Source organism: Papaver somniferum, chromosome 7 (assembly GCF_003573695.1).
Source record: "Papaver somniferum cultivar HN1 chromosome 7, ASM357369v1, whole genome shotgun sequence".
In the NCBI taxonomy this organism is placed as follows: domain Eukaryota; kingdom Viridiplantae; phylum Streptophyta; class Magnoliopsida; order Ranunculales; family Papaveraceae; genus Papaver; species Papaver somniferum.
Window position 1 is genome coordinate 15,994,505 of NC_039364.1, and position 20,363 is coordinate 16,014,867.

The following is a 20,363-nucleotide window of genomic DNA, read 5'->3' on the forward strand; positions in this document are numbered from 1 at the left end:
ATGAGGATACTACTACGTATTGACCTTACTGAGTATGAGGTAAACCATACTGCATGTCAATATGTAGTGTCAGCTTTTCACATACTCAAGCAGTTGGTTATTATTTTCCTTTTAGCAGAAAAAAGACTACATATCAACATGTACTGGTTGTTTTCCTTTTAGTAGTTGCTTAACATAATTAATAATTCCTTTTGCAGGTTTTTATCCCCTCGCATATGCATTAGTTTCTGGTGAAACTAATGACAGTTGGGAGTGGTTTTTCAAGAATCTGAAGGATGCTTTGGATGATGATCGCCCAATCACTTTTATGACTGACTGAAGTGAAAGGTTGGTTAAATATATTCCCAAAGTGTTCCTTAATTCTCATCAAAGCTATTTCTACTTCCACTTGGACAAAAACTTACCTATCGCAAAGTCTGACGAAAAGTATAAAGAAGTGACTGATGCTTTCCGAAAGGCGACATATGCGCTTTCTCCTGCAACATACGAGGAAGCAGTTCAAGAAATGGTTAATTTGGGAAGGCCTTGAGTTGCTAAATACTGTCACAACATTTCAAGTTGGTTCTTCAAGGGCTGTAGGTATGGTCAGACTTCTTTAAGCGTTGCTGAATCGTTCAATAATTGGATTAACCGCGAGAAGAAGTTACCTGCGTGTGCGTTCGTTGACTCGATTAGGTTTGTATCAGTTTCCTTAGTCACAGTACAATCTTATATGTAGTGTTAAGGTTAAGATTTTACTAGTTTCTTTTGTAACAGTACAAGCATGTATGTTCTGTTAATCTACGTATAATGTAGTATAATAGACTTGTTGTTTCCTTATCGTGTAGGCTATGTATTATGGAATTGATGTCAGAACGTCGCGAACAGAGTGTCTTGATGAATCCCGAACTGCTGACCCCTGTGTATCAAGCCTTACTTGAACTACACATTCAAATTGGTCGTCCCTGGAAAGTTATCCAGTCAGATGCTAACTACTATGAAGTGCATTCTCCTAGGTTAGCATTTACCCCTAATCTTTATCATCTGAATTTTAGTTATTTTCTTTTCTTTTTAAGTAGCATGCTCTGTGATGTGATATCCACCAAACTAGTATCTTAGGTGTACTGAAGATAATAGATGAATATGTATTGTGTATATATTCGTTAGATAATATGGTGTGTTTTGTGTGTGCAGGTCTCATATGGTAGTTCTAGAGAAAAAAACTTGTACTTGCCAACGATGGCGCGTTTATGGTTTTCCATGCTCGCACGCTACTGCAGCTATTACTAAATCTATAAGAAGTATGCTTGATTACGTCGACGATTACTTCAAAGTTACCTGTTTTGGTAAGTTATATTCAATAGCTATTAGGCATGTTCCTAACTACGACATGTACGTGTCTTTAAACATTACATTTTGATATTGTTTTTGAGGAACAATATACTGTGTACATATTATTGTTTAGTTACGATACTGTTTGTTCTCACAGGCCTGATGACTATCACATAGACGATACCGTTCTCCCACCAGATGTAATTAGAGATCCACCAGGCAGGAAAAAGGGGAAGCGTATTAAAGGTACATGGGAGACTAGTAGAAAATATTTCAAGTGTTCAAACTGTAATTTCAAAACTCATCACAACAAGGCAACATGCACTCTTATCCGTCAATATGAACTTTTTGAAGAATGATTTGTGACACGTATGTGTTTCAATCAGTACATATTAAAGATATGTCTTGGGGTAGGATGATACAGTACAATGTATTTTTTAAGTAAGTAGTGTTTTGATTTCTTTTTTTCTTTTATCACAGGCTTGAACATGCAGCGTAATGTGATACCGATGACGTTTCCATTCTTTTCCACCAGTTATTAGCATTGAAAATATCACCACCAGTTATCAACATGTAGTCCTTGTTCTATTCTACTGTTTTTGATTCGTCAGTACCAACTGTATTTGGTTAATAACTGTTTCTTTACAGTACAAACATTATAAGTGCATTGAATTTACTGTTTTTATTGTTTCTTAGAACTTCTTTTGGTTTTCTGACATTATAAGGGTATCAATATGTAGTTATATTGATCTTTCGAATAATGAAATATGTCGTTAAGTGTTATATTGATCTTTCGAATAATTTTAAGTGTAACCATCTTCCACTACATACTGATATGTAGTAGCTATTGATATTACATGTCAGTATTGTAGCCTAAGCATGTTCCACTACATACTGATACGTACTGATTGTAGTGTAATCATCTTCCACTACATACTGATATGTAGTAGTATATTGATAACCATCTTTCATCATTAAATACAAATTGAAACCATCATATAATATTAAGTTTAAACTTCGTGGTTTCCGAGTTGATTCACCATCTACGGGGGTCGAGGGGGCACTGCCCCCTCGTATCACCAAGACAAAATCACTAATAAGTTAGAGAATAACACAATTCAAATATCACTACATATACACTATCTTGTTGAATCAGGATAAAAGGAAAAGATATTTTTAACAAAGGATAAACTATTTTTGAACATTCCAAAAGATATGTTTAATTTGTAACACAATAAGTCTAAGACATAATTCAAATGAGTGAAATAAATTATGTTTAATATGTAACACAATAAGTCTAACACAATATATACTGTCAGACTACTTTTAGCAATTAGGACTCTAATGTGTCAGTTTCCAACTGATTTCTGGTGGAGATGCTGTCAGCAATTTGCATGATAAAGTAATCCTTTTGTCCTGAATCTTCAATTGCACTTCATCATCATCTCCCAAAGGTACTCACACATATTTGCATTTCGACTTCATCTTCATAAAATGCAACACAAATAGTAGGAAGTCTGATGATTTTCCTTGTTGAGGCGCTTCACACTCATTGCTTTCTTGCATTTTTCTTTTGGTGAAGGAGTAGCAGCTCTCAGGACAAGTGCTTTCTTCCCCTTTGCTTTTGGTGAATGAGTAGCAGCCTTTGTCGCCTTTTTTGCTTTTGCTTTAGTAGTAGACGTTGCTTCCTTTGTTTTGGTTTTTTTTTGCTGTTGTAAACCAAAAACAGTATCACTACATATTCATAAAGAAACACAACAATGCAATATGTATCATCATTTACGGGGGTCGAGGGGAAAGTTCCCCTCGTTATTAAGACTTACTAACTGTTGGTGAAGCATGAATAAATTTCTATTTTGGTTTTAACACTACAAACACTACATATTATTATTGGTTATTCAATATGTAGGGACAAATTACACACGCTAGACAACATATTGAGCATAGAACATATGAATCAAACACTGCATGTCAATATGTAGTGTCAAATTGCATATACAACAGGTGAAAACATGTAAATCATACACTACATACAGAGATGTAGTGATTCTATTGAGCATAGAACATATGAATCGCACACTTCATGTCAATATGTGGTGTCAAATTGCATATACAACAAGTGAAAACATGTAAACCAGACACTACATACAAAGATGTAGTGATTCTGATGTACATTTGCTTTCTTCCTCTTTGTTAGTGAAGGAGTAACAGCTTTACTCTTACTTCTTGTTATTGGTGAATGAGTAGCAGCAGGAGGGTTTTCTTTTGGGTTTGTTGTTAGTGAATCATCATCGTTTTTTCTTATTCTTTTTGCTGGAGAAGGGTTTTCTTCTACGATTTCTTCTGTAATTGTCCTCTTAATTTTTCTATTCAATCCCATTTTCTCTCTTCAATTGAATGTAATGAAAATTAGGTCTGAAAATTAGGTTTTCTGTAACTGTTGTTGATGAGTTTTTCGATTTTGATTTTCTGTAATTGTTGTTGATGAGTTTTTCGATTTCGTTTTCCTATACCTGATGAATTTATTTAGAATTTTTTCTGCAACTGTTGAAACAAGAGAGAGAACCGAGAAGAAGAAAACTGAAAAAGTAACTGACAAAAACGCGTATGTGTTATGGGTATAGAGGTAATTTCGTAGGCTTTTAAACCTTTTTGGACTACCGGATAAAACAACATTCCGCTGGACTAGCCATTAACCCGGGTCGGGTTTAGTAGACTAAACAACAAATTTTCTTTCTGGAAAGGCATCTGACAGGGACTCGATATTGGTAAAAGGCATTATGTTTGGAAAATAGGAGATGGAAAACATGTGATAATTGTATACCAAATAGAAATAAACTTCCAGATTCTGCTAATATGCAACAATGCGATTATTTTTGTAAGTTTCTTTGTTTAAATTCTTGGAGGTCAAATTTTATCAACTCGATTGATTCAATTTTCACCAAGGATGCATGTAATTTTACAAAGAGACACTCCAAAAAACATTTACTTCCTCTATTCGTACACTATAAATAAGCAAAATTGTAAAAAACGAAAGACTCATTTCTATGGGTCGGAGGGAATAATTTATATGTGCATAACATATAGATTATATAATAGAGGCACTCCTAACATTCTTCGCAAATATGTGGGTACAAATCCCAAGGTGTAACTTATGTATATATCCAAGCAAAACCAAATTATAAAAACATACCCTGGATCTTTTTACTTTACACTCATCATTTTATCATGGCGAAATATTTAGTACCACTTTGTAGAAGTACTATTAATTGCATAACATTATTACCGATTTCACAGTAATACACAACTAAAATCATTATGATTATGTGCTGATACTTCAAATCCATTTGAGATCGAAACTCGTTGGTACCAAAAATTTTATCGATCAGGAAACCCTGTCTAGCAGTACCTGAATTCTTGTTAGAACTAATTACATGTGGACTAGAACTTCAGTATTTGTAGAGCGTAAAAGTTCTAAACAACCTTAACTCTGTAAAAGTTGGTACCATGATAGTATAACCTAGATGTCTAATTCGTGCTATGGCGTTTGATTTAGGGGTAAGATTGTATTCAGATGACATAAAGAGAAGTCAATTCTAGAAGTTACAAACAAAAACAATTTGCTTTACAAAAATTAACCAGTTTACTAGTAGAAATCATTTTGTAATTTCCCAACTTGTTTTTTTATTACTAAATAGAACAGTGGCCCCAAGACTATTTCTGTATTTTTAGACTATTACAAGAATTTCAACCTCAACATGTGCTGTAAGAGCAAGTCTTATGGTGGAATCCAAACTATTCCAAGTGTGAAAAAATCATGGAATGTCAAGTCTAGTGGCTTCCAAGTTGGGATCTTCCACAGAAAATCCAAGCAAGGTTCCACGGGTTCGTGGAATCCATCTGAACTCCAATAAGAATAGCGTTAAACGCAATTAAGAATTGCGTTTTTTTTATCCGTAGATTTAAAATGAGTTGTTGAAATCTAGCGGCTGAAAAAAACTCCATTTTTAATTGCGTTTTTTTAGCTCCATTCTTAGTTGCATTTTTTTATCCGTAGATTTAAAATGAGTTGTTGAAATCTAACGGCTGAAAAAAAAAACTCCATTCTTAATCGCATTTTTTTAGCTCCATTCTTAATTGTGTTTTTTAGCTCCATTAAAAATAACGTTTCTACTATTCCACCATTACTATTGCGCTTCCATCCACAGTTCCAAGTGCTGAGGTGGCATGGAAGATGAAAGATGGATGGATTCCACCATAAGACTTGCTCTAAGAAAGAGCGTGAGAATCACCACACCACTCAATAATTCTCGTAATTTGCCGAATTAACTTTTATTGTTCTTATCCTAACGGGCTAACAAGGACTTGGGTAAAAAACAAAACGGGCTAACAAGTAACAAGGGTGTCCATTCACGAAAAACAGAAAATTTGGTTCCCCTCATTTTTGTCGAAAAAACCCAAACCCTCCCTCTTTACTCTATCCAAAAATTTCTTCCAAACCCTAGAACTTTGCATTTCTATGCGGAATTTCAATTTCAACCATCTCCCCACAGAGATTATACTAGACATGATAACTCGTTTACCAGCTGATTCAATTCTAAACTGCAAATTAGTTTGCAGACCATGGAGGGATCTGGTTTCTCATCATCCATCATTCTATCAAATGTATTTATCTCATCTTAATCGTTCTACGGATTCTGGTAAGTTAAGTTTCATTGATAGAGCTGATAAAAAATTTCACTATTTTGAGTATGATGAGAATAATAAAGAGACACCTATCAATTGTATTAGAAGGATCAACATAAACCCTCAATTTGAAAATTATCATTATTACGTTCTTGGTTCGGTTAATGGTTTGATCTATCTTTATGAATGGCGAGTTCATACGTATTATATTTGTAACCCCGTGACAAGAGAATATGTTATGCTTCCAAAAACTAGTGATGATCAGTATGGTAATCTTTGCTATGGGTGCTTTTGTGTTAATCAGTATATTCATTTTGGGAGCGGATTTGGGTACGATTCTTTAGCTGATGAGTATAAGGTTGTTGAACTGTATAAGCTAAGGAGAAATACTAGTTTTATAAAGGTTGGGGTGTACACTCTTGGCAGTGGTAAGGGGTGGAGAATTGTTGGGAGGTTGGATTATAAGATTTGCAAATTTGGTGCTCATGGTGGTGTGTTTGGAAATGGAGCCCTGCATTGGGTGGATAAAGAAGGAGGAAGGGTGTTAACTTTCGATTTGACTGAGGAGAAGTTTCATCAACCTCTTTCACCACCTCCTTCGCCATGTCTTGGAGTGATGCCTTTTGGTACTGTAGGGCTCTTGGACGGGGTTTTATATTATGTCACCACCCATGATTATAAAATCATTGAAGACAGATGTTTGGACATATGGCTACTTCGAAAGAAGAACGATATCCCTGACATGAAAGAGCAGGTGGAAAATGAGTCATTGGGCTGGAGTAAAGAGTTTGGTTTTATCAAAAGAGAACCATTAGCCTTTACCAAGAGAGGCAGTGTTTTATTTACAATTATCACTCCCTCGATATTTATGACCCCGTATCTTCAACCTCGAAAGAGCTTGTGAAATCTGAATCTTTTGATCGAATATATCCTCATCAGATCACCTTAGTTTCGCTGAAACAGTTAGGGGAAGAAAATGTAAAAAAGTTCGAGTCAGCTAAAATTGAGGAGATAGAAAACAGTGATCTGTCGACAGTCTAGCAAGCAAGATGAGATCCCTGGATACGTTTATCAACTGGTAATCTTTGCTGAACTTTGAAATGATATTAGCTATACCTACATGGGTTTAACTTGAGATTGCATAATCATTTTGACATCATTTTGGTGGGTATCATGTATGTCATCAGTCCAAACGTTATGGCAGTTTTTTATTTTGTCTTAGATAAGCTATATTGCTTTGTTGATGTGCGTCTCGTTGCCTACTCGGTCTAATTGAATTGGAAATTAAAATATGATGCCGATGCATACTATTCTTTATTATTCATTAGAGTCAAATAAGTAAATGGAAGCCAGATTGTGGAAAGTGAGATATTTGCCAGCAGTACGAGGGAGTCTATTTTGTTCTTCTTAGCATAATCAATAGATAGTTTAGGAATCCAAATTTGAACTTCCTCATATTATGTTAAGGTGCAATTACCTTCATATCATATATATGCAAGTCTGAATAGGAAACACTAAAGTCTGTCATCATTTGTCAGTAAATTTTATAAGAACAATAGTATCAAGTAGGCAGAGTTATCTTTGATAGCAATCATGCTTTACATTTCAACTCTGTCGTTAACTACATCCAAGCTAATTGGTTTTCTTCATAAAATGCTACTTTTCCATATGCATTAAAAAGCTCCATTTTGAGGTACCTTACATAGTACTATTACCGGGATGCAGGGCAATAATTCTGTTGGCAGTGGCAATTTTGTCAGCTTCTGACTAATTGATGGCTTTCCTTAGAATTGTAGATATCCACACCAATCCTGCCTGCATCATCAGTTGTATTAATCTTGTACTGTTTAACGCTGGGTCAGTTAGATTCTAATTTGCATTTTCTTCTTAACACGAGTTACTGGAGATGTCATCGAGTCTGACAACAATGACATCAGTATATATTTTTCTCTTGTTCATCTTAAGAACGGTATCATCTTATTCTGAAGGGGATACATGAGGATTGGTAACTCGGACATTGAAGTTATGCAAACTAGCCGTTGCATTTGTTTCTCCCAAAAATACTGCTTATATGAATTTACGGTTTTTAATAGTTCCTCCAAAAAGTCCTGGAATTATGTGAAGGTCAAATGTGTTCGACTTATGTTTCCGTTTTCTGTGGTATCCTTTATTTTTGTCTATGCTAGCTTTTGTTACTCAACATAGCAGCTGTAGTCATATTTCTCAAGTAGCACAAAACTGCATCACACTTCTAATTCTATGGAACTATTGTCATAATATTTCTATTTTCTACTATTGGAGCAATTTTAGGAAGATATTCCCTTACAAAACCTAAAATGTCCGGTCTGTGATGAAGCAGTAGAAACTCTTGTTCCTGTATGAACTCATTGTCTCTATGAAAATACTGTATGGTTTGGAGCCAATTGTACTGTTTAGCAATCTCCTTACCACTATCATTCTCTCACAACATGGCTAGTAGTAGGTACACTAGCCAATTTTCATGTTAATACTGCAGGTTCTCAGCAGCAATCACCTTGCTGTGATAGAAAATAACACTCAGTCATATCATTCAGATACCACTTCCACCCAACTGCCTCAAACTTAATGCGGATGTTTCATACTTTCTTCAATACTAATGTTGCAGGCAGGGGTCTAATTTTACAAAATTGTGCAGGAGATCGCTTAACAAATCTGGAAGTCTCAACAAGGACCGGGAATCTAAAACAGACTGAAGTTCTAATTTTTGCCTAAAGCTGTGGAATGGACCTTCTATGTAAATCCATGACTTCTACACACGGGAGGATTTAAATCTTTTAAAGAATGTAGAACCTTATTTAGCTCTATTTTGGGTCTTTAAATAGTTGTTTGTCACAAGGCAAGCAAGGTCAAATGGCTGATTGTATTGCTAAGAATAGTTTTTAGTGAAAGTAGAGGAAAAAAGAAAATGAATCACTCTAATAGATTTCTGTATTTTGCACTCGAAGTTTCAATTTCCTTTTGCCCAAACCGTTTCAGATATCAGTAACTCAGTACATAAACCAAATAATGTCTGATCCTTTCTATGTCCGCAATTTCGTTTTACTTGTCGTAGGAGACTTGCCGAACCGGACAACAGAAAATTCATCACCACTATAGATCCATTGGTTGATAACCTGGTAACTCCTGCAGTAGCCTTGTTAAGTTTTTCCCACCTGCAACTTAGTTATACACACAGCATGTAGAACATGCCACTATATGGTACAAGTGAGAGTGAATAACGTTTAATAAAGAACCCAGACAGTACAAGTACAACACTAGCGTTGGTAACTGTTAGATATTTGGTTGAATTTATAAAGAAGATTAGAAGGATTTTGATTGATAATGGAGTGGGAAACTAATAGTTTCTGCTCATTCTTTTTTTGTTTTTGATTAAATTCTCTCCATAATGATTTCTCTCTCTACATATGGTCAATATAAGACCATAGAGATAAGATACATGTGGACATCTATTGTCCATACAATTCTACTACTACTTATATTCTTACACTCCTATTACATTTGAACATTACATTAACGCTCAACAATCTCCTCCTTAATGTGATGTTCTACAACTCCAGGTAATTCCCTAAAGTTTGGGAACTTGCCTTTGGGAAGTGCCTTGGTGAATATGTCCGCCAATTGGTCTTCCGTCTTGCAATACTTGAGTTCTATCTCACCATCTTCAACCGCTTCTCGAATGAAGTGATACTTGAGTTTGATGTGCCTTGCTCTACAATGCACAACCGAATTTTTGGACATAGCAATTGTTGATTTGTTGTCACAAAAAATTTCGGTGCACCCTTCTTGCTTCTCTTGAATATCTTCCATGATTCTTCTTAGCCATACAACATGAGATGTAGCTATTGATGCCGAAATGTACTCCGCTTCCGCCGTGGATAGAGCTATGGTTTCTTGTTTCTTCGATGCCCAAGTAAATATGCCTGAACCAAGAGAAAAGTCATACCCCGATGTACTCTTCATGTCATCAATACACCCTCCCAAGTCGCTATCACAATAGCCAACTAATTTGACATCCAAATTTCTTGAATACATGATTCCAAAATTCATTGTTCCTTGTATGTACCTAAACAACTTCTTTCCGCGCCAAGATGTAAATGACTAGGTGAACTCATGAACCTAGAAAGCATACTTGAAGCAAACATGATGTCGGGTCTTGTATGTGTAAGATACAACAAGTTTCCAATAAGACCTCTATAGTAAGTCTCATCAATTTTTCTTCCTCCATCATCTTTCTTGAGTTTCTCATTCACTACAAGTGGTGTAGATGTGGGGTTACAATCAAGCATACCAAATTTCTTCAACACCTTTTCGGCATACTTGTTTTGAGAAATGAACACTCCATCTTCACTTTGATGAACTTCTATACCAAGGAAGTACTTGAGCAAACCCATGTCACTCATCTCATATTTCATCATCATTTCTATTGGAGAAAATATAAGATAGTCCCACACTGCTAACTCCTTAGCCTAGATCTTAATATATAAGGTGTGGAGCCACTCCACTCATTGCCAAATTGGTTTTGAGTTGGAAGCCCACACACTTTTATCATGGTATCAGAGCTAGGCCTGTATGAGAGTGGAATGAGAAGTAGACCCAAAAGGCTCCCCTTCCACCCGTACAGGGCCCCACGTTGTAGTGGCTTAATCCCCGTCCTACACGTGGAGGCGGTTGCATGTTGGAGAAACTATAAGATAGTTCCACATAGCTAACTCCTTAGCCTAGATCTTAATATATAAGGTGTGGAGCCACTCCACTCATTGCCAATTGGTTTTGAGTTTGAAGCCCACACACTTCTATCAGTAACATCCTGATAAATTGAAATAATACTTACGATTGTGTACAAGTTAGAAGGACCACGGAGTGAAATCAACCATATGCAGATCATTTGCCTTTTGGATCAAAATTTTACCATATGCAGATACTGTCTTTTTCCTTTAATCCTTCACATATACTCTCTTTTCCCTCCAACCCCAAAAGTCGGTTCCTAACTCCTTCAAATATATAGCCTCCCAACCGTTTTGAAAGGGACAGTGTTTTAAAACACTCGATCCCACAACCGTCGCTCTTAGAGACCCCATTTCTTCGCACAGCCTTGAAAGCAAAGGATCATCTCATTAAGAACGTCACCAGCAACTCCACAACTGTGCTAATATCTAGTGTCTATATATATAAATGTTCTTAGGTCTCTATTATTTCTATCTATCTCTTTCGTTAGTGTTTAGTTCTTTTTATCAAAGTCTCTAGCACCATTTAGTTTCAATGGCAACTGGGATAGTGTTGTTAAAATGCATGTTGATGATGGTTTTGAGTGTGGGTTTTGTGAAATCAGATATTGAAAAAGATAAAGAAGAGTGTTCCACGCAATTAGCTGGGATATCGACATGTTTATCTTATGTTAGTGGTACAGGAAAATCTCCAACACCAGATTGTTGTACTGGCCTTAAACAAGTTGTTGCTACTAGCATGAAATGTGTTTGTGTTCTTATTAAAGACAGGGATGACCCTTCTCTTGGTCTCAAAATCAACACTACTCTTGCTTTAGGACTTCCTTCTGTTTGTAAAACCGCTAATAAAATTTCTGAGTGCCCCGGTAAGTTACTTATCTGAGTCTTGATTTTGATTTTTTATTACTATTACATTGTCTGTGGTTTTTAATTTGGGCTATATGTGATGATGGAATCAGCACTGTTAAATTTGCCTCCTAATTCAACTGATGCCAAAATGTTCAAAGATTTTGATAGCGTGGCTAATGGTACTACTACTGCACCAGCATCCAAGGGTAATTTCACTATCTTTAGTAATAATATTTATAATTGCTAATTTGGGCAAGTATACCCCTCAAAATTTTACGTAACATAAGATGCAGAACAAAGTATACTGTATATGAATTAAATTGCTAATTTCAAACCGGAGTATTTGGGAACGTTCTCCGGTTATCCGTGTTTTCATAACGTTGTTTTAGCGGCGATGAAAACGACGCAGTATTTGATGGAAGCTGAGATTTTCTGACTTATTCTTTTGTACTACTTTAATTTTATTCCGCATTCTTGTTACAGAAACTCCAACTGCGGGATCAAGTCCACAAGTGAAGAATGATGGTGGATTGAGAATAAATAACTGCTTGGGATTGAAAGTGGTATGTGGATTTATTTTATGGTGTTTGACATCATATTATTGATCTTGGTTGTCTAAGATCATGGTATCTGTTGTATCGAGAATTTTGAGTGTTTTGTGAATTTTATGTACATCCCTCTTTATGTTAAAATGGAACATGTAAGAATATTGAAGTGTAATTGAGGTGTAAAGGTTTCTTATCCGTTTTTTTTTTATTTTTTTATTCCGTTGCCGTCTAATGTATTGGCTATTTGCTTTTTCTGGCTATAAATAGCCTCTGTTTGTAACATATTCTTTTTTTTATCCCATTTTATCAATAAGCTCTTTAGATTTCTTTCTTTGTGTGTCTTCATGATATCATCTCATTCAAATTTTTCAAATTCAAATCTCTTTTGATTAACTTTTGCTTTTCACTTTTGAAACCTAATGAGAAATCCAAATACATCCACAACCACAATCAAAGATATCTTAAACAACTCTTTAAATAACTTTTCTTTTGAATAAGAAACACACCACGGGACCGACAAAGAAGAGAATTACAGACAACATTCAAGTTCTCTTTCCTAATAAGAGACTCCAAAAAATGAAGGAAATGAGACCCAAAGACCCTTTTAGACTATTTTTTCTAGCTCGACGTGCAAGCCGATCCGCTAGTAGGTTTTTCAGACGCCTAATATACATAATTTTAAAGGAACAAGAACTAGAAAATAAACTCCGACATTGTTCGAGAAGATCACTACTCCTCAAATAACTCAATTCAACATAAGACTTATATTCATATGCTACACCTCATACATCTTTATGTTTTCAAAAAATCACAACTTTTGTTTCTGTCGACTTGAAGTTGATGGATCAAATTATTTGGTCGGGAAGAATCAATTAGAGTCGATTTTGATTTCTATTGACCTATGTGATTGTGTTGATGGATATATTCAAAAGCGTGCTATGTTTATTCAGATTTCTGGTGAAATGACTTTGAATACTGAGTATTATACTAGGCGTAAGCTTCATCGATCTGTTATGTCATGTTTAAATACAACTTTATAATATCGAGTTTCGCAAAGTTTCAATCGGTTGTTTAACCACCAGAGGGATCTGGCTGTATCTTGAGAAATCGATTATCTGGCAGTTTTCTGCTCATGAATCTCTTCTTTGAAGTCAGCTTCACTTAATTCGAAGAGGTACTCGTTCTATCTTGATATCATTCAGTGGATGACTCTTTGATTTCAAATTTCGTAACATTCGAAGAGGTACTCGTTCGAGGTCAGATTCACTCACTCAAATTAGTTTGTTGATTACCATATATTGGTATTGATCATTCAGTGGATGACTCTGACCTTGTTATGTATACCTTAAATGGACTAGGTACTAAGTATAGTCAATTTATTATTACTATTCAAGAAACAATTGAAGGCTAAAGAACTTGATTTTAAATCTATATTGGATTTTCAGAATTCTGCTTTTTTACATTAATAAACATTCTAAACTGAGCATATTTCTCATGAAGATTTTTTTTGCAAAGCATGATTTTAGTTCTAGTGTTTGTCATATTTTTAAGATATATTCCTATCCATAGAGAAAATTGATGTAGGTTATACTCCTACTTCCAAAAATACTTTTAAGGATTCATTTAAGAGTGGCTCATCATCATCATCTACTTTTACCACTCTTGCTGATAATTTGCAGCAAGATTTTCATAGTATTAAGCTCAATTCAGCAGATGTTTTCCAAGATCCAAGTGTAGCCTCTTGCTGGATCACTGAATCTAGAGCTGCAATCCCGATAACCAATAATTCATGTCTTTCTAACCCTAAGTTGTACACATGTAATGATGAACTCATCTTATTTGATGGTTAATTTCTTAGTATTCTACAAACAAGTTATGCAATTTTGGATATTAATCCTCTAATTTTCATCTTCGTGATGTTCTTTATGTTCCCAGCTAGTATAAATGAAAACCTTATTTTATTGAATTTTTTTAAAGAAAACTGTCTTTTTGAAATTTTTGGGTGGGGATATGGAATCATGGACTTGGACGCTAAAGAGGTTTTAGCTGAAAGATTTACGAAAGAAAACTTGTATCCAATGACGTCTTTGTAAGCTTCTCAAGTTGTTACTCACTCTGCTGCATTGCACACTTCTGATCTTTGGCACACAAGGTTAAAACATACTTCTTCTACTATATTACATAAAATGTCTTCTTCAGCTGATATTTCTGTCAACATTCCTTCTTATACTCAGTTGGGTACTTCTTTTCAGTTAGATAAGCATCATAAGATTCTTATTTATCATTCAGATAGAGTCATCACAGAACCTTTATATTTGATTCACTTTAACATACGTGGACCCTTTCGTGTTGCATCCTCATTAGGTTTCAAGTGTTATACTTTGTTTGATGATTTTTCTAGATTTTATTGGATTTATCCTTTAAAGACAAGAGACGAAAATGTTGATTGTTTTAGACTTTTTAAAAATATGATTGAAAACTTGTTATCTACATCAGTAAAATGTTTCACGGTTATGGGTGCATTAGAATTAGTCAAGGGAAAATTTAAGGTGTTCTTGGGTGAATGTTGAATTTCTTATTGAGTGTCTTGTCCTCATCTCCACCAATAAAATGAATTGGAAAAAAAGAAACATAAACATATAACTGAAATGGGTAATACTTTAGCTTTTCAAGATTATTTAGTTAAGCCATTTTGCTATGATTCTTTCTTGTCAACAACATATAACATAAATAGACTCCCTACTAGGGTTTCTCATTTCAACTCTCAATTTTATATGTTATTCAATTATTTACCGGATTACAATTTTCTCAGAACTTCTGGAAGTTTCTTCTATCTAAATCTTGATCCTTACATAAGTGACAAACTCACTACACCAAATCTAGGTTTTTGTAACAATGACTTTCCTAACTAGTTTTATTTTGCTAACTCAAATGATCCATTATGATTCTAGTAACCGTTATAAGGAGTTAGCAAACTAAGAAATAGTTACCATAATTAGGAATTAATTCATAAAAACTAAATAACTATTCAAAGTGTGAGATCATTAGTTATACATCCCTAACACATTTTTTACTAAATTACTATTACAACTATTCCTACCCCATATTAGATGTCTACTAAAATCAACCCCATCTTTATAACTATTTAGCATTTTTATTACTAACACACATGTACATAGCTAACACAATGGTTTATTTTGAAATTTAGAAAATGCAAAATACAATTTTAAGATTTTATAAGTCTTTCATTTGGAACCAACTAATGGGGCTAGAACCATGGAATAACTTAAACCCGGAACAAATATTCTGGGAACCAAAAATTTCAGTCCATATATTTCCTACCACTATCGACGCAACCAAAGTAACCAAACTAAACTCGAGCTCAACATAGACTTGACAAATTTTTCATCTCCTTCTACACCTCAGATCGAAACCAATCGGAAGAGAAAAACCCAAGCAAACTCAAATGATCCTTTTCTGAATCAAACTCCAATCAAAGAAAACCCAATCTCATTCTTATGATTTCTCTATATACTCATCAATTTCAGGGAATTTGAAGAGATATAATAACGATGAAGGTGATTGAAATTCGTTGGTTATCGTTTCTGGTATGATTTCCCTTCTTTTTATTATTCGATTACATATTACAGTTCTTCAATTGTGAACTTACGGTTTAAACAATGAGGGTTTTAAAAACATTGGGTTTAATTGAGAGTTTTTAATTGTGATTGTTGCCAATAGCTATCGCTATTTTCACGGTTCGTCTTTAATTTGTATTTGAATTCGTGGGTATTCATTAATTTTTGTTGTAAATTGTTCTTGGTATCTAATTCGATGGAGAAAACTTAGGTTTTGGTGAATTCGCAACATTTTGGTTTGTATTTATTTGCTAATTTGATGAAATTCTATTGAATTAGAGTAGTCCATAATGGCTAGGTAATGTGGATTTGTGAAGCATATCGAATACCAACAACCCTTTTCTTGTGAGTAAGTTTTTCAGAGAGAGCTAGGTTTGTACAAGAATTCAAAAATCTGGTCATTGTTCTTGTTCATTGTTAGTTTGGGTTTGTAAACTTCCATTGTTAGTTTGGGTTTGCAGACTCTGTCATGATGCAGAATAGGGTTTCTGGTAGTGATTTAGTTTGTTGTATGATGTGCGCAGATGTTGCCCAAGTCTTTTGATGAATCAGTTGGGAGAAAATTTCTTGTGACTGAGGGATATATTTCTTGTAGTATGATTAAGTAGTCTCTCTGCTACTTAACCTCTCTCACTCCCTCTCTAAAACCAGACTTGAAACATTAGAAGGTGATGAGCTGAGTATTTTTTTGGATTAATCAATTCATGTTGGTGAAGCCATTGATCGGTGGCCTCCTAGATTTTATTAAATCAGGTGCGGAAGCACAGGTTGACTAAACCTGGCTGTAGTCCCCCCTTTTTTCTTTCAAAACCTCACCAAGTTAGGGTTTTACCCTTATACAAAACATAAAAGTTCAGTTTAGTCCACCAGGATGATCGTTTTAGTTCACCAAGCACAGAAGTTTACCAGCAGTTTTGTCCACGAGAAGAACAGAGAAAAAAAATATGAAGAGTTAGCTACTTAGTTGAATTCAATGCGAAAATCAACTACATATGGATTTTTCTTTTATGCTCCGCAATACCGATAACTAATTAGCTCTTACTCGTGATATTGAATTAGGTTTTGCAGAATGATGTGAATTGTTTTCTATAGCTTTGGAACTTTTGATTATTCTTAGCTTTTATTATCAATAAATCTAGGGGGTTTGTTAAAATTTCTGCTAAACAGTTGAGATTATCACTGCGAAACAATTTAATTTTGAATTCAGACTTGTGTGCAACGGCATATGATGCACGTTCCTCTTGTGGATGATGAATTACATCACTGTGGTACCATGGAGATCTATCTACCAACCGCGGTTTCTCATTTTACCATCATCGTTGTAAGAGTAGGATTCGTAATCTTTTTACATTGCAGTAATACTTTTTCTTAGACAATGTCTAAATACTCCTTTGTCTCTTCTTTCTTGTTGTAGTATCGTCTCATCTTTCCTGTGGTAAAATTGTTCGTCTCATCTTTTGTGCGTTCGCGGCAATTTTAGGCATAAGTATATCAAATGACTATCTTACTGTAAAACACAACATTTCAGTTCTTTTTTGTGCGTTTGGTGAGATTTTAGGTTCAAGCATATCAAATGACTATCAAGATTTGTCTAACTTGATAAAGTATGCTAAAAGAACGCGCAGAGATTTTAGGTTCGAGCAGAGATGGTATGGATTCAGATGACCCGAACGCGCCTTGCAAACTTGGTTCTCATTTCATCACACTTGAAAAGATCAATGGTGAGGAGGAGAAGCTCTATAAAGAAATCAAGGTAGTCGTATTCACCTTTTCTGCTCAAAACTCCCACTTGTATAGTATGCTTTTATTATTATCAGTTTATATGTGATGACTGACTACTACACTTGTGTCCCCTAGCTATGTAAACTTGTCTATCCTACATTGTTGTTGAGCAAATGCAGTTGAATCCTTTCTAGACTCACAAACTTCTTGAACTGATCTCATCTGAAACAAGGTTCACTAGGGTGTTGGCCGTTATTCTGGGTGATTGTGTAATCTATAACAGATATGTTGAGAGTAGTGGATACTTTATGGTAGTTGATGTCATCAGCCAGAAGATTGGTCTTTACTGCATACTTCCTGAGATTCGAGGAGTTACAGAACAAGGTATGTCTTGGTTGAGAAGATTTATCTTCAATTTTATTTTTCCCATTACGCTCTTCAGTAAAGATTCTTTAGCCCTATCCTTTTACTATACCTACTGTCTCATTCTAGCAACTTATTGTTGTGTGCAAGGGATATTTTCGATGTTGGTTAAGAGATATTAGAGATTTTGACCATATGGATCAAACTCAGATTTGAAGCTGCAAAGGCATATAAAGATTAGTGATTAGGTTGGTTAAGAGGATGCAGTTTACCTTTGGATGAGCATCCGTTTAACGTTTTCGCCATTATCTAATTAGTGTTATTCACTTGTTGCAAAACCATAGATGGTATCCCCTGTCTCATTTTTAAGTGTCAGCTTATAATTTCGAATACTGTGATCTGTAACTGTAAGCATAATCCTCTTGATTTGTTTAAATTAGTTTCCTTGTCAGCCATGTAATGTGCGTTCCTCATGCTATACCGTGGGCTCATGGTTCTAAATAGTGCTCTAATTAGTTCTATTCACGTATTGCAAGTTTGAAGTACAAATATCTAAAGATTTGAACATGGAAAAAGTCGTTCATCTTAACTAAACTCTAATGAAGCTTCCATTTATGTCTTCGTGCAGGAACTGGTGATTCCGTTAGGAGCATGAAATTTTGTTGCGCACGAACTAAAGTAAAGAACACTTCCTAAGAAACGGAAATATCGGGTTACGGATGTATGGTCATGGAGTGGCAGTAGCAATTCTGGCTATCTACTTTACATTCCTTCCTATATCAATACCACCATCCCTTGCTTTGATTTCACAATTGTTAATCTTTTTGTTTAAGTTGTTGGCAGTTATTCTTTTTGTTTTAGTTATTGTTTGTCAATTTTGTTTTGTTTGTTTAGTTAAATTCTTTTGTCAGTGCTGACAGATTTGCAACATTCTAGTTAAATTTCAGGAGTGTGACAAATTCGGATTCGTGTCTCAGAAACTGATTAGTGACTCGAAATCTTCCGATTTTGTGGACTTACTTTTATTTTCTCAATTTCGTTTTACAAATGGATTCCCGAAAAGAAATTAGATGAAATTAGATTGACCTTGTTATCCGAAACCTACTGTTTGGTTTGGACAAGTGTATCTCAATTTGATAACGTTTTGGAGACACAAGTTTATGTTGTCGTTGAACGAAATATTAGGAATTTAGAAAAAATCGGATTTGTGTCTCAGAAATTGATTAGTGACTTGAAATCATTTGATTTTGTGTAGTTAATTCCATTTCCTCAATCTCATTTTAAAAATGGATTCCCGAAAATTCATTTAGATTGACCTTGTTATTTGAAACCTACTATTTGGTTTAGACAAGTATCTCAATTTGATAACGTTCTAAAGCCACAAGTTTGTGTTGTTATCCAACGAAATAACTGGCGCTGAAGTATGAAAACTAGCGCCAAAGTATGAAACTAGCCCCGTAAATGGTGTGATTTCAACATCTCGGGTTCAATGATTACTCGATTTGGACCCGAGCTTCTCATTCTGGTAAAATGAAGACGGAATATTTCAGATTTGAACATTTCGGGTTCAAAGATTACTCGATTTGGACCTGAGCTTCTTATTCTGGTGAACTGGAGACGAAATATATCAGATTTGAACATCTCGGGTTCAAAGATTACTCGATTTGGACCTGAGCATCTTATTATGGTGAACCGAAGACCAAATATATCATATTTTAAAATCTCGGGTTCGAAGATTACTCGATTTGGACCTGAGCTTCTCCTTCTGGTGAACTGAAGACAAAAATAAGCTTTGTGGTTTATAGTTTTTATGCCATTATGCCATATATGATTTTCGAATCAACACTGAGATTCATATTTATCGATTCCGATGATGTATCATGCTAATTTTTAAGTCAGAACCCTCCCGAAACTTCTTAGTTTACCACATTTGAAGTTCTAATCGACAATGATCTTCATATTTATCGATTTTGATGATGTATCATGATAATTTGAAGTCAGAACCCTCTCGGAGCTTTGTGGTTCATAGTTTGTATAACGTTATACCATATTTAAAGTTCGAATCAACACTGATCTTCATATTTATCGATTTCGATGATGTATCATGCTAAGATTGAAGTCAGAACCCTCATGGAGCTTCTTGGTTCATAGTTTGTATGCCGTTATACCACATTTGAAGTTCGAATCGACATTGAGCTTCATATATTATCGATTTTGATGATATATCATGCTAAGATTGAAGTCAGAACCCTCTCGGAGCTTTGTGGTCCATAGTTTATATGTCGTTATACCATATTTGAAGTTCGAATCAACATTGAGCTTCATATTTATCGATTTCGATGATGTATCATGCTAATTTTGAAGCCAGAACCCTCCCAGAACTTCCTGATTCATAGTTTGTATGACGTTATACCACATTCGAAGTTCGAATCGACACTGAGCTTCATATTTATCGATTTCAATGATGTATCATACTAAGTTTG

General features: G+C 35.0%; 2 protein-coding genes and 1 long non-coding RNA gene across 4 annotated transcripts; all 3 read left to right on the forward strand.

The window, feature by feature from the left end:
* Positions 1-5,730: 5,730 nt before the first annotated feature.
* Positions 5,731-8,967, forward strand: LOC113296198 (putative F-box protein At3g10430). 2 transcript variants are annotated; one of them, XM_026544524.1, is made up of 2 exons: positions 5,731-7,075; positions 8,672-8,967. In XM_026544524.1, the coding sequence occupies exon 1, from the start codon at positions 5,831-5,833 to the stop codon at positions 6,899-6,901; it is 1,071 nt and encodes a 356-aa protein (XP_026400309.1). In that variant the 5' UTR covers positions 5,731-5,830; the 3' UTR covers positions 6,902-7,075; positions 8,672-8,967. The 2 variants fall into 2 exon arrangements, with proteins under 2 accessions (XP_026400309.1, XP_026400310.1); XM_026544525.1 differs by lacking the exon at positions 8,672-8,967 and adding an exon at positions 7,723-8,663.
* A 2,275-nt stretch (positions 8,968-11,242) lies between these two features.
* Positions 11,243-12,324, forward strand: LOC113300542 (protein YLS3-like). Its single transcript, XM_026549750.1, has 3 exons — positions 11,243-11,626; positions 11,720-11,815; positions 12,093-12,324. The coding sequence occupies exons 1-3, from the start codon at positions 11,296-11,298 to the stop codon at positions 12,212-12,214; spliced, it is 549 nt and encodes a 182-aa protein (XP_026405535.1). The 5' UTR covers positions 11,243-11,295; the 3' UTR covers positions 12,215-12,324.
* Positions 12,325-15,559: 3,235 nt separating this feature from the next.
* On the forward strand, positions 15,560-18,726 carry LOC113300543. Its single transcript, XR_003335829.1, has 3 exons — positions 15,560-15,765; positions 17,421-17,901; positions 18,509-18,726. It is a non-coding gene; the product is annotated as an uncharacterized LOC113300543 (long non-coding RNA).
* Positions 18,727-20,363: the final 1,637 nt, after the last annotated feature.

Coding starts and splice junctions, on each gene's coding strand:
- LOC113296198 (XM_026544524.1), top strand. CDS start 5,831: ATGCGGAATTTCAATTTCAACCATCTCCCCACAGAGATTATACTAGAC.
- LOC113300542 (XM_026549750.1), top strand. CDS start 11,296: ATGGCAACTGGGATAGTGTTGTTAAAATGCATGTTGATGATGGTTTTG. Junction 11,627..11,719: donor TAAAATTTCTGAGTGCCCCG/GTAAGTTACTTA, acceptor TGATGGAATCAG/CACTGTTAAATTTGCCTCCT. Junction 11,816..12,092: donor TACTGCACCAGCATCCAAGG/GTAATTTCACTA, acceptor TTCTTGTTACAG/AAACTCCAACTGCGGGATCA.